Source organism: Wasmannia auropunctata, unplaced genomic scaffold (genome assembly GCF_000956235.1).
Source record: "Wasmannia auropunctata unplaced genomic scaffold, wasmannia.A_1.0 LD335163.1, whole genome shotgun sequence".
Lineage (NCBI taxonomy): Eukaryota > Metazoa > Arthropoda > Insecta > Hymenoptera > Formicidae > Wasmannia > Wasmannia auropunctata.
In genome coordinates this window covers 283358-297122 of record NW_012027727.1, presented here as the reverse complement: position 1 = coordinate 297122, position 13765 = coordinate 283358, and the positions used below count along the sequence as shown (strand labels likewise).

General features: G+C 38.3%; 3 protein-coding genes across 7 annotated transcripts in view; 2 read left to right on the top strand and 1 right to left on the bottom strand.

Annotated features, from left to right (window-relative positions):
• The window catches only part of LOC105457700 (peptide deformylase, mitochondrial-like), a 127241-nt gene that overhangs the window by 36637 nt on the left and 76839 nt on the right, over positions 1–13765 (bottom strand). For 2 of the 3 annotated variants that reach the window (XR_975435.1, XR_975436.1), the window contains exon 5: positions 4647–4765. The gene's annotated coding sequence lies outside the window, so the exon portion shown is untranslated. Of the gene's footprint in view, positions 1–3739; positions 4283–4646; positions 4766–13765 lie in introns of those variants that run through there. The other variant, XR_975437.1, reaches the window with a different exon arrangement.
• Positions 169–2973, top strand: LOC105457698 (sphingosine-1-phosphate lyase). Its single transcript, XM_011702524.1, has 9 exons — positions 169–361; positions 531–675; positions 827–1042; positions 1134–1342; positions 1441–1677; positions 1753–1962; positions 2035–2273; positions 2363–2630; positions 2695–2973. Exons 2-9 carry the CDS (start codon positions 537–539, stop codon positions 2806–2808), a joined length of 1632 nt encoding a protein of 543 aa, XP_011700826.1. The 5' UTR covers positions 169–361; positions 531–536; the 3' UTR covers positions 2809–2973.
• LOC105457699 (tachykinin-like peptides receptor 99D) overlaps positions 9183–13765 on the top strand; it is a 75792-nt gene continuing 71209 nt past the window's right edge. For 2 of the 3 annotated variants that reach the window (XM_011702528.1, XM_011702525.1), the window contains exon 1: positions 9183–9349. The gene's annotated coding sequence lies outside the window, so the exon portion shown is untranslated. The other variant, XM_011702527.1, reaches the window with a different exon arrangement.

Here is a 13765-nt window from a genome sequence, read left to right as displayed (position 1 = left end):
CAACCTGTTATAACTCTTCAGCACGTCTATTTAAAATTTCCTTTCTTTCTCTTTCTTTCTCTTTGTCTCTTTATATCTCTGTCTTCCCCTCTCTTTCTTTCTCTTTTTCTTGTCATAGTCGAGAGGGCGTTAGCGCGTGAGGGTCTTTCAAGCGCAGACGCTCGTGAGATCGGAGCAGTGCTCCGGAGCCTCGTGTATCGTCTGCTCGGTGTTGACGCCTGGAAACTTTTACTCCCGGAGTACGTATTGTCGCTGTGGGACAGCGTTATCTTGTGAGTGCGTGGAAGGTGAAAAGCGCCGAGTCACTTTGTTGGACAAAAATTACGATTGTCCGCGTCGCTAACAGTCCGTTGAAATTCAGGTGAGCGTGAAATTATTTAAGCGATTATCAGTCATGGATCCTTAACCAAGTCCAAAGTCTTAACAGCCTGACACGTGACAAACGTTTCGGTTGACGCATGTTTATAGACGATATGATGTTATACGGTCGTATATAATTGCATTTAATGTGCATTTAATGTTATTTTTAGAAAAATATGCATCTTCAAGTGGATACTATACCGAAAGCTATAAACAATGTATTTCAAAATAAGGAACCGTGGCAAATAGCGGCTATGACGAGCACAGCCACCCTCGCTACAGTGTGGTTATGGACTTTTGTCTGTCAGGATGAGAGTAAGTATTGCAATATTAAATGTGTCTCCATATACAGGTCGAACATAATACAATAATTACATTTTATCATTGTCAATTTTTTTTTAAAGAAAATTACTCTTATCATAATTATAGTTATCGTGGCATATATATGTTTATGTATGTTGTACAGGTCTTTTAGAACGTGGCAAAAAACAGCTGTTTAGACTAGCTCGTTATATTCCCTCTATACGTGACAGAATAAATACGGAACTAGTTAATGTTAACGAAAGCTTTGAAAAGGATGTTTTGCGCAGACTCAAGGAAGCCTCGTTCATTGTGCAACTTCCCAAAAGTGGATTAAAAAATGAAAAGATATTAAACTTAGTAAAGCAGTACATTCACTTAGGTAAATTCACTACCTAATTACCTTCAATAATGTTTTGTTCAACAATGTTTTAGAAATTTCAGTATTTTAACTTTGTCATTCATTTTTTAAGGAGATTATAATTGGGAAGGAGGTCGTGTATCAGGTGCAGTTTACAGAACCAACAATGAACTTGCAGAGCTGATGGGAAATGTATATGCAGTTGCATCGTACACTAATCCATTACATCCTGACGTATTTCCTGGGATTTGTAAAATGGAGGCAGAAGTAGTTAGGATAGCCTGCCACTTGTTCAATGGGGACAAAGAATCATGTGGAACTGCAAGTAGCTCTTTTCTATTATTTTTAGAATTTATGTAGAGTCATGTAAATTTGATGTTAAGATATGACATATTGAATTTCTCCAATGAACATTTCAGATGACTACGGGAGGTACGGAGTCAATTTTATTAGCATGCAAAGCATACAGAGATTATGCTCGTGACGTCAAAGGCATAAAAAAACCAGAGATAGTGATGCCGGTTACCGCTCATGCAGCGTTTGATAAAGCTGCGCAATACTTGAACATAAAAATATGTTCCGTACCTGTCAATCCAAATAGTTTTACAGTTTGCATAAAAGCCATGAAAAAATCAATTACAAAAAATACTATAATGGTAAGATGCCGCATAGTGCAGCTGCGCAAACACTATCCTAAACTTCGAGTTTAAAATTACGTATTTCTGTTACAGTTAGTAGGATCTGCTCCGAATTTCCCCTACGGAACAATGGATAATATCGAAGCGATATCTGAATTGGGTATAAAGTACGATATACCCATTCACGTAGATGCCTGTCTGGGCGGTTTTCTTGCCTGTTTTATGTCTGATGCTGGTTATCCCTTACCACCTTTCGACTTTAGGCTTCCTGGTGTGACCAGCATATCAGCTGATACTCATAAAGTATTCGTCTATATGTATATAAGATTGTACTCTGTATGAAGCATGTGTAGATCATATGATTCTTTTTTTCAGTATGGATATGCTCCGAAAGGATCTTCAATCATTCTTTATCGAAACAAAAAATATCGACATAAGCAATATACAGTGACAACAGAATGGCCTGGCGGTATTTACGGTTCACCGACAATAAATGGTTCTCGTGCCGGTGGCATCATAGCCACTTGTTGGGCAACATTAATGTTCTATGGCTACGACGAATATGTGCAATCAACAAAAAAGATAATCGAAACCACCAGATATATCGAACAAAAGTATGCATTCGAAGATACATTGATATCAAAATCGATTGAAAAAAAAAAATAATAATATATACGAATTTTTTAAAAACCAAATTTAATAGGTTGAGGCAAATGGATGGAATTTTTGTGTTTGGCACACCAGCCACATCTGTCGTTGCAATAGGATCCAATGAATTTCATATCTATAGACTATCGGAAGCTCTTAGTGACAAAGGCTGGAATTTGAACACGCTGCAATTCCCATGCGGTATTCACATATGCGTTACACATGTGCATACTCAGCCAGGAGTCGCTGATCAATTTTTGGAGGATGTTAGTACAGAATTGGAAATGATTATGGAAACCAGAAATATTCCAGTGAAAGGAAAGGTAAAAGCAACTAAAATTTGTAATTCTAAATAGATTTACGTTTTAAAATATCGGTATTTTTCAGCTTGCAATGTATGGAATGAGTCAAAGTATCCCGGATCGAAGTGTGGTCGGTGATTTTACAAAATGCTTTTTGGATTCAATGTATTACACTCAAGCGAATAAAACACACGAATAGTTTCATATTTTCTAAAAAGAATTCTTAATAACTTTGATATGTTATTACAATGAAAATATAGAATGCATACATTTTCTATGCGACTGAACATGAAAAGCTCAAAGATATATTTTCTATAAGTAATCTTTTTAGTTAAAATATGCGAGTATTCCTATAAAAAATACGTAAACATATGTTAAACATATATTTAAATTAATATTTGTTATATAAGCAAACATTTTTATTAAAATACAAAAAATGCTCTTTTTTGTATAATTATAGAATATATTAAAAATTAACATATGAATAGAAATAATATTTTTACTAAAAAAAGAATGTAATTTTCTGTATGTACATAAATTGAAGACTGATTATATATTTCCTAATTCATGTAGGAAAACGTGTATTGTTTAAAAATGATTTACAAGATTTCACAAGAAAAGAATAGACTGATAGTAAAAATTTCCATAACTCCATATACCACCTCATAAAATTATGTATTTTATATGCACATATGCATTTTTTAAACATAAAATATTCAAAGAAGAATGAATAAATTTTAATTCAATTTATTATTTTATTAATAATTTGTATTAATAATTGTGGTATATTTAGATTATAAAAAAAGCAATACAAAAGAGAAAGTTTCTTAGTTCATTCTGAAATAAATAATGTATTTATTTAAATCATTGCTACTATTCTCTTTTCCGTAGACTGATTCAAATCCTCGTCGCGATAATGCTAAGTATATTTCATTCCGATAAAATTTCTTTTGCAATTCTTAAGACTCCCTTCCGCCAAATCCCTCAAATAAATACGTTAAAGCAGCTCTTTCGCGACTCTGATCTACTTTCCTATTCAGACTGCCTTTCTTCCGATTTACTTCTTTAGATTGCATTAAGAAAATTGCGGCGGTTTAATGACCACACGTAATTACATCGAAAGGCTAGAGAGAGAAAGAGAAAGAAATAAGATACAATTAAATTGTTCTCAATGAATCCTTTGAAGAATCTGTTAAATATTATATATAGTGCGTATATACGGGCAAACTTCGTTGTCAGATCTTCGATAGTTTCGATCTAAGATAACTCAAATCTTCGTTTTTTTACAAATTTTTTTTAATACATTCTCTCAACCAATTTTTGTTTAACGAAAAACTATAATAAGTATGGGAAGAACTTTAAAGAGCGCTAATATAAATAAATGGTACAACACGTAAAAATTTGATAGGAAGATGTAATTTTTATAATAATAGCTTGATACATCGATAAGATTTAATTTCAGTGTCGTTTCTAAATTATAAGTTCAGTATTTGATCAAAATAGCGAGATGCTGCGCCGGATTCCTGTATTGGGAACATACTTGGCCGACATCAATATGCTTCGGTATGGGAAATATTTTATCGTATGTGTGAAAATAGTTATGAGGCCAAATGCCGATGTGTAATCGCGCCGGATATCGCTATCGTTTATAATATCGGGTTCTCTCGTTATTGCTTTTTTCGGGTAAAATAAAATTTGATCATTTTCAGCGTTGGCAAACACGGCGCTGAATATATGCGATATGTGTTGAAATTATTCTCGCGTTAATTTGAAAAAAAAATGACGGGATGTACACTGGCGATAATAAATGTAGAACGTGTGCTCGAATTTAAATATTTTCAAAAGAAGCTACGATTGTACGTCAGCAACGAAAACTTTACGTAACAAAAGCGTGTTATTTATTAACACCTGTTTTTATTTATCAACGCTACAATATTAAAATGACAAATTGCAAACCGAGTTATTTCTTCACATACATGTGTATATGTGTATATGTATCCATCTTTATACTTAGATAATATTTTTCACATGACTTACCTATATTACGTGGGTGACAAATACGCAATTCTCACGAGCTCTATTTCATCCCGGAATAACGGTTCGCCCTTAGCGAAGTTGGACACGGCTAACATCGGCCTCTCTGACGTCCGAACAATCTGGAATAATACGGATATCTATGTGTAACTCTGGCCCGGATGGAAACAAGAGAAGGAAAAACGTATTGCGGAAAGCTCGTACGTCACACCATACGGACGCTGATAAAGTATTTTTTCCCGGTGGCGTCGGTTCCAAAGAATCGGAAACGGACGTCGATTCGCGGAACGCTTCGAATAATGGAGCGTGTAATTGATTCAATTAAAATGAGCGTGACGCGAGAGGGAATCTCGCGAAAAACTTTCTGTCCTGCTTCTCGCGTATATTTTTGAGCGAACTTATCTATAAGCATTGTTATTCCACTCCCCCTCTCGTCCTCTTCGAATTTTGCAAGGTAAATTGCAAAATTGGGTAAAAGCGTAGAACGGATAAGCTCTTTACATTCTATAATTATTCAGAAATATATAATAGAAATATATAATCTACGATATAATGAATAAAACAATTGATATTTTGGAGTTATTAGAAAGATCATAAAGATTTTAAAGATCATATAGATCATTTGATTACATAGAGCATTGTTTCAGTTAATAACTAGCCAGTAATCGTCACGCCGTTTGTTTCCGCTATTCGCTTTAAAGTTCTTCTCATAATTATTAGTTGAAGCTAATTGAAATTTAGCCGGTTTCTTCACTTGAGAAAAGAAGGAATGTAATTAGAAGAGCAAGAAAACGCAAGCGACAATGAAGGATTAAGTTACGCGAGACTGACAAGATGGACGACAAGCGCGCGCGATGTAATCATATTAATTACGCAAGATTAAATCGTACTTACGAAGGACTTTGACACAGTTTTCAGTTGGATCTCGATTCACATAAATTACGCGAGATACACGAGTAGTAAATAGAGTGTCGGTCAGCTTGGAATAAACCGCGCGTGTTTGTGCATGTTTACTATTATTTCTTGTAGAGCAGCATTACATAAACTTACTCGAACTTGATCATAAAATTTTCCAGGGGTAGCCACTAATAACTCTTGTATAAATAAAAAGTCAACAACTTTAAACGAGAAAGAGAGAGAGAGAGAGAGAGAGAGAGAGAGAGAGAGAGAGAGAGAGAAAGAGAGAGCGCTTCACATTTCATTAAACACAACCAATTAATTTTGTAAAATGACTCTCTTATAACAAACGACAGCAAGTCGTTACATGTGTCATTACATTAATAGCGGGATTTACGGCCGTTTATGCATTTCCAACCGTCCTCGTTTTTCTATTTTCTTTTTGTGACGCGTGTGCCAGTGATCGTGTCATTTCAATATTGCGTCTGCACTGTAATTGGCTGAACGTTCATTCGGTCAAAGTGACAATTGAAAGCGCTGTGTGCATAAGTAATTGAAAATATTCCAATCATCGAGCTCGCAATACGCCAACCGGTGTATAATCCCGATCGTACTTTTTTTTCGCCAATTCGATTATCCGTGTAATTAGAGGGTACGGTTGAAACGCGAAAAAAATTTCACAAATACGCGACACCATGAGATCTATCTTGTCACGCATGTGACCTGTCGTTTAAGTTACACGCTTGAAAACAAAAAAAGAGAGATACCACAGGTACGTATTTACAGTGTTGCATATGACATGAAGAAGCGAAATACGTGAAATAGTATCAGGAACGAGAAGCGGAAATGCAACGAGAGACAAATATGAATATTTGTTTTATTTCCGTATTCTTTATTCTTTTTATTTTATCCATATTTTAAATAATGTACATTGAATGCAATCTATTTTCTGCCTCTCCCTCCTCCCCCCCCCCTGTGCTCTTCCGATCTCTCTCTCTCTCATTCGCTTTTCAGTTTGTATTAATATTCTAGAAAATTTTTATTGACCTAAATAGTGCAGGCGCTTGCAGAGAACATTCCACGTTTTCATCGAGGAAAATTGCTTTTTCGTTATTCTTCATTATTAGGAAAACTTATTACTTGTGAATATTCAATGGATTAAAACGTCGTCTCTGTAGAGTGATAGAATCGACGATGGTTTGTGGATAAAGCCTTTTTTAAGTATCTAGAAATTGTTACGGTCATATGTTTCCACACGTTATATCTTCAACAGATGGAAAAACACACTCGGAGCTTTAGTTAATGTTAAATATCCGGTGACGAAAATTACGCTTACGCGACGAGAAGCCACGATGTCGACTCTATTGTTTCTATTAGATAATGGATCAATAAAAACGTACGTTCTGTTACGGGGGTGGTACGGCGCCAATGTAATATCCCGACGGAAATGAAATCAACCAAATAGATAATTCTATTATAATTTATTTCATAGAAATTCTCGTATATATGTATGACATATTAGACTTATGCAAAATGTACTGCAAGGATTCCTCAAAGGTATGACTCGATAAATATTTCTATATTTTATATATATATATATATACATATATATATAATGTTATAAATAAATTTCACATTTCATCTAATCCAGTCCCAGAATGGGTCAACATATTCATAATTCCAGTCGCACCTACATCCCATTATATGAGTGCGTTTCACTGGAATTGCAGAACAATTAAAAGCCATGCTGTTTCGTAAAATAATGAATCGCGTGTGTCGCACGTAATTACCGTCCGGTTCGCGTGGCAACGCCATTTTTATTTCGTCCGGAATCTACCGTCAAATTTTATTGCAACTGAATTTCAGAGAACAATAGCGGGCCTTATACACAACGACTGTAACGTCAATTTAAAAGGTTGTTAATTCGAAATCCATTTCGGTGCTGACAATTCCTCCGTATGTAGTATAAAAATATACAAATTCCCTCTCAAGGAAAGTGAGGAAAAAAAGTCTCGCATTTTTCTTTGTATAATAAATTAGAAATGCACGTCTCCCCTCTCTCTCTCTCGCATCGTGATATTGAGTTAAAACCGGCACTTTTTTTCTGATCACGTGAACGTTTGAAGATAATATTTCGCAAGCCACACTCCCTATACAGGCGGGCTAATTTATTGGAAAATACGACTTACCAGCAACACAGGTGATACGTAGCTTTTCTGAATGCCTGAACTTGTCAGCACGTTTCAAGACATTTGATATTTCAAGATATTAATGCGTAGCTTAAAAAAAAATAACGATGTAAAAAGTCTGACTTTGATAAATCTTTTATAACGCCGATTATAACAGATAGTTTCGCAAACGTTTCGAATAACGAAGGATCGCATGATAAACTAGAAGCTATTATCAGACATTAAGAAACATGTTTCATTTCAAAGTATAATAGGAATGGCTTTTGTTGCTCATAGACAGATACAAAATAACTCTTCGGTAGATAAAAATTATTGACTGAGATTGATATATCCCACGGGGGCTGAAAAGCGAATAAAACGCACACGTTTCAATCGACAAACTCGAGATTGAATTCCAACGTAAAATTGAGTGGCAGGCAGCAGGAGAAAAGTCACATACGTATGGCTTTAATGCATATAAATGGGATTGTCGTAAGCAATCAAACGACTCGTTATAAAACAACATTAGATGACAAATAGTCGTTGTAGTCTAAAGGTTGACACTTTCACCGCCGAATTAGCCATTTATTATTGCCGATTTCGTACGCAAAAAAAAACCAAAAACGTCAATATATTTTATTTGCACGAGCGTTTTAGTATATGCCCTCAAAAAAGACGAAGTATTAATTTATATTTTCAGTTAACTTCTGAAATCTATCGAAATATAAATGATATTTAAAACGTTAAATTAAGATTAAACAAATAAATGTATATATATATATATACAATCGAAATATTAATAGATAGTAAAACCGATAAGCAAATATAATTTTTTCGTAAAATTCGTGATTTTCGATATTTAAATTTGCAGTTTGATGAGTTAACACAGCGTCCCAGATTGTCTCTATCAATGGTAGCAGGATACGTGTTTCAGTCGATATCGTCCAGAGTGTGAAATTGTGGAAATACCTTCTCCAAAAAAATGTGTGACACATAGCTGTCGATAAATCCGAAATCCCGTGTATGATACGGATTTATGTCGTACATTACACAAGATAACGGAAAGGTTTCGATTGAGAGAGAAAGAGGAGGGGGGAATTTTTGCAAATTATAAATTTAATCCCCGTACGTACAATTTTTTACATACATTATTTGCTGCAATACGACGCTGCGAGACGTTTTGATCTCGAGGCACCGGGATCGTCTCCGGAATCCATCTCTTTTTTTCTTCTCTTTTTTCGAGAAAAATGCGCTTTCTGCGAATGGAATTGCGTATTCTCGGTTCCGCTTCCGGCTCCGACCGAGACGAGGGCTTTCACGGTGTGGTGAAAAGCTCTGCATCGGCGGCGCGGAAACCCATCGGCGGTGGACCCCGAGTTTGGACGACGGGCCGCGATAGGTCGGCGTCTGGAGTACGCGCTCTGGGCTGCCGGCGTCGCGAGAGGCGAGTGCCGCGAGACGGCCGGCCAGTATCGTGGAGGCGCGCGGCCCGTTGCGACCGTCCAACCCTTACAATCCCGTATTCGCGCATCGCATCCCCTGCACGCACGCATATATTGTAAACGCGTAAACGCGTGCGAGGAACACTTTTCGAGGAAACGACGTTCTCCGATCCATTTCCCATCCCCGGTTTAATTCCCGGTGAGTTTTCAATTATTTTCAAGTGCGCGCATTTGCGGGGACTTTCGATTTGAGAAAAAGAAAAAGAGAGAGAGAGAGAGAGAGGGTGGGGAGGGGGGAAGAAGACAGGGAAGGAAGTGCAAAGTGGAGAAGGGTAACCAAGATCAACCGCAACGCGCGCTGGAAAACCTCACCCCCTGTCTTAAGTTAGCGTCCATTAGGCGACGGGAGTACTTAGTTTTGGAAGTCGGGGGATGCCTTTTATCACTTCGCGGAGAGCCCATCCATCGAGTGCCCTCGCTCGCGTACCATCGACATGAGGGCTGCATTTAATTAGTGCAGTAAGAACTGCGCGGAAGAGAAAACGATGGCCTTTAATAGTGATAAGTTCCACGTTAGTGCATCTTCGACGGTGTCCTGCTTAGCGGCGAAAGTATATAATATAAGAACGCGCTTCCCAGCAATAAATGTCTCTCTGCTATACTTCGCGCGCAAACTTTTTATTACGCGGCTTCGCTCGGCGGGACACATTCACGAGTCATGCGAAAAATAACGTTCGTTTAAGATAATAAAAAATATCGATTCGTCTTTATTATTTTTTTTTGGCGGCCACTTCGAAAGCCAATAATTACCATTACGATAATTTGCGATAGTTAATTTACTCTCTCTTTCTCTCTCTTTATCGGAAATCAGTGGAAAATTTGATCACCTCATTAAGCTAACAATAAGCTAAGAAGTTTGTGCGAGCAAAAACGACCGCTCGCGAGTCAGATAATTTTTTAACTCGAGTATTATGTGGAAATGAAAGTTTCAGAACACCAGCCACAGTTTTATTTTCAAAGGAAATAAAAATGCAGAGCGCGAAGGAAAAATGAATACGTGAATACGTGAAGATGCGAAATTAAATTAGAGTCGAATTCGAAACGTGATCCGTTTTTCCGAATTTCGGAAACTCTGTTTCGACTGTATAATTACTTGCAAACGGCCCGTCTCGTGCTTCGTATAATTTTACAAACAAGATATCAACAAAATCCCGTATCGTTTTAGGCAGAAGTCGAAGACTGTTAACGTTGCATTAGCGTGTTGAAAACATTTTAACGCGTCATCGCGCACGTCACTATCAACACCGGAACTTCGTGAATTTTAATTCAGACTAATAGCAAATTACCATTAGGAAAACGCATTGTTGGAATTTTAATTTCTCAAAACAGTAATTTCCACAGTAACGGCCAAGCCGGACGCCTCATTTTTGCATAACTTTTTTAACATTTTTATAACTTATCGGACCGGAGTTCTCTCGCTGTGGGTCGCTCGCGCGTTTACATTACACACAAGCGCACTCATACAATATCCGGCCGCTCTATCGCATAATGCGACCTTTGATTAGCGCGAATAAATACGATAAGCCCTGGTATCCGCGCGCGTACACGCGAAACCGGGCTACTGAAAATCACGCAATCGAGAAAATCGCGATGCGCGTCGGCACTATTTAATGGAGATTGACGGAGCGTGACGGGAAGGCGGGGGAGGAGCGAATTTTGAGAGCGCAATGCAATCGCGATCTCGCGCGCGAGCACGCGCGAGCCGGTAATTATGCAATTTACGATCGGCACTCAAGCGCATGCGTTACAAGTATTTAATAACATATTTCGAGTCGGATGACATTTAATAGTCACCGAACTATACGCTACGCCTCCTTCTCTCTATATATAAATCGCCAACTCCCAATTGTCCGCGCTATTAATTAAAAAAACGTATCAGCGTCGCGCGTTATGTACGGCATTCGAAATTAAAATCGAACTTGCTTTCATAGTCGTAACATTTCGCAATGACAGCTATGGATTTCTGCGCGAATATCTCCCCTCCCCCCACAAAAAAAACGAAACAAAGGACTTTACATACGCGGCAGATGATATCGATCGTGGATGAGCTTTATTCGCAATAACATATGTTGTTCAATAGCGTCAATAGTGCGCTAAATATAAATAGGAGCGCGTCACGGTATTCAATTTCTCGTAACGAGCTTTTAAAATCATGCAATGGGGCTCTGAAAGAGTCTGAATCGGCGCTCGCGGATGGGTGTTATCGTTGCATCAAGGCCTTCGCTTCCTGAAATTAATATCCCCCCCGATTAGATACCCCACCGTGTCGCGTCGTTCGATTGTATCCCTGAAATTGCATTGATATCATTGAATGCAAAAACTTCATCGCGACGGAAATGCGTTCTAGGAGCGGGGCGGGGGGAGGGTATCTGTGAGCAATTTTCACACTACACGAACAAATGCGATGCTGAGTGAAATATCGTATCGCGAACGCGCTATCGTATTTAATTACACGGTACGTAACCGTCTATAAAGATAATATTAACGATTTGTGCCACGTAAATAAATGTCAAAGAAATCTGCTGCACTAGATATTTGCGTATTAAGCGATTAGTTTTATGTTTTTAAAAGCACCAGTCATTTCAGTGACGCTGTTATACCTACGGTACGCGTTTCTCAAGTTTCGTTCTCCGCCTCTCTAAATGGAATTATAATGTACATTCTTTTTGTATCGGAAAATCTCGTCGCTATAATGACACGACTTTATATCGCGTCGCAAGGCGTTTCGCCGCTCCGTCGAAGAAAGGCGTAACGTAATCACGTTTGAAGAGTACAAAATCTTGTTGCAAGGATTATGAAACGCAGAAAAGAGGTAACTGCTCCAGAAAAAAGAAGGGAAGAATTATATTTTGTAAAATGTGACATTCATATTAAGTAGGGCTCTACCTTTTTCCATGTTCCGCGGATTTTCTGAATTTTTCATGAACAACACGCATAATCCTCGGCTGCTCTAACGTTAATACAACTGATTTCGCGGGAGATCACGGTGTATCCGTTGAAAAGATAGCTATTCCCATAAATTCTGGAAGGCTAGACTTTTATAAATATGTGTTTCAAGCTCCGCTATAAATATCAGACAGCCTCGCACAGCTCTTTCATCGCTCTTGTGTAACCGCTTTTACAAGATATGTAAACAGCAAGAATATAGATACTTTGGATACTCAAATCCTTCAATTAAACTTGCTAAATCTCGTCCTAAAAGATCCTAACGAAACGATTTCGAAATTGATTTGTCTCTGAATAAAATATTGGTAGGAATACGATGAAGGATATTGATTGAGTAAATTAATTTCTTTGGAAGCATTAATACGGGGAGCTCTCTTAGAAGATACTAAATTACGAAAATACGGATATTACAAAATTAAATTTATCTATGTATAGGTTACAGCAGCGGGGTAATTTGAATAGTGGGATAATAGTAAGCATTTGCAAGAATTAAAAAAAAAAGAGATTTTAAGATACATTTCATTACATCAATATCTGATATAATGAAACGTATCCTAAAATTGCTTATTTTTCTGAAATTCTTGCAAATGCTTACTATTATCCAAATTACTCTGCTGTACCCTACTACACGTGTTACACTGCTGCGTGTTCTATTATTAGAAATTCATACACCCAGGTGTTACGCGTGCAAATTTTTGCAGCCAGCAGTTTACCCGGTCGATGGTTGCTTCGGACAACTATGTCATTTACGTCGACAACGCCCATAGCAGTGCGATCATTATAGTTCCTCGCCACGATGTCAGTTTGATGTCGCAAGATCGTCCGATGCATGCGTCGGCACGGGCCGCGCGTATAGCCAGAAAAGAGGATGAGGATGAGAACGTGACGCGATTAAGCCGCGCCAGGTCAGGCGTAGAGGAAACGATCGCCGCTAATACGATCCGCGGTCGATACCTCGTTCGTGGATTATATTCTTGCGTGACAGCCTTCAGGCACGTGTGCGTGGCCCGCAACGTTTAACGCGTTCGGGGGCACCTGAACGAAGCTGCGTTATACCTGCCCGATCGGCCGAACACTCGGAAAGAGACCAATGAAATTTCGCGTTCGACAATTAACCGGCGGTGCGGCGGGCAATGATTGGCGTGAACCCGGGCGTTTGCCGACGTTGACATGCGGCAGCTCGCCGATGCGACATCTCGTTGAGCCGAGAAAAAAGGGACGTGTTCGACGAGATCAACGCGACATCCTCCTCCTCGTCCAGAAATTGTGAAATCCGCCGCCGCTTACGTGATCAAACGCACCTACGCACGTCGATCAATGGCTCCTGAATTATGCGATGTGTATCGCGATTCAAAGGGATTCCAGGTCGATTGACTGGTTCGATTGACATGGCTAAACTGAAATCAGATCAAGCCGTTTTTTATTTTATTAGCAAAGGATCATATTGCCTGTCGCGTACGTGAGCGAGTAAGATTTTTCCGAGCGAAATCTTGTTAGTCCGCTTAAATAAATGATGAAAGTTCAAATCTTGGTCATGACGCGAGTAGTATGAAAATAAATATGTTTCAAACCGCCTCGTTCTAGAGATACATTAACGCTCGCGCTGTAA

What these genes read in the sequence shown, in the direction of transcription:
- LOC105457698 (XM_011702524.1), top strand. Translation starts at nt 537, where the DNA reads ATGCATCTTCAAGTGGATACTATACCGAAAGCTATAAACAATGTATTT. An exon ending in ACAAAGAATCATGTGGAACT is followed by an intron (nt 1,343 to 1,440) that starts GCAAGTAGCTCT and finishes TGAACATTTCAG; the next exon opens with ATGACTACGGGAGGTACGGA. An exon ending in ACCAGATATATCGAACAAAA is followed by an intron (nt 2,274 to 2,362) that starts GTATGCATTCGA and finishes CAAATTTAATAG; the next exon opens with GTTGAGGCAAATGGATGGAA.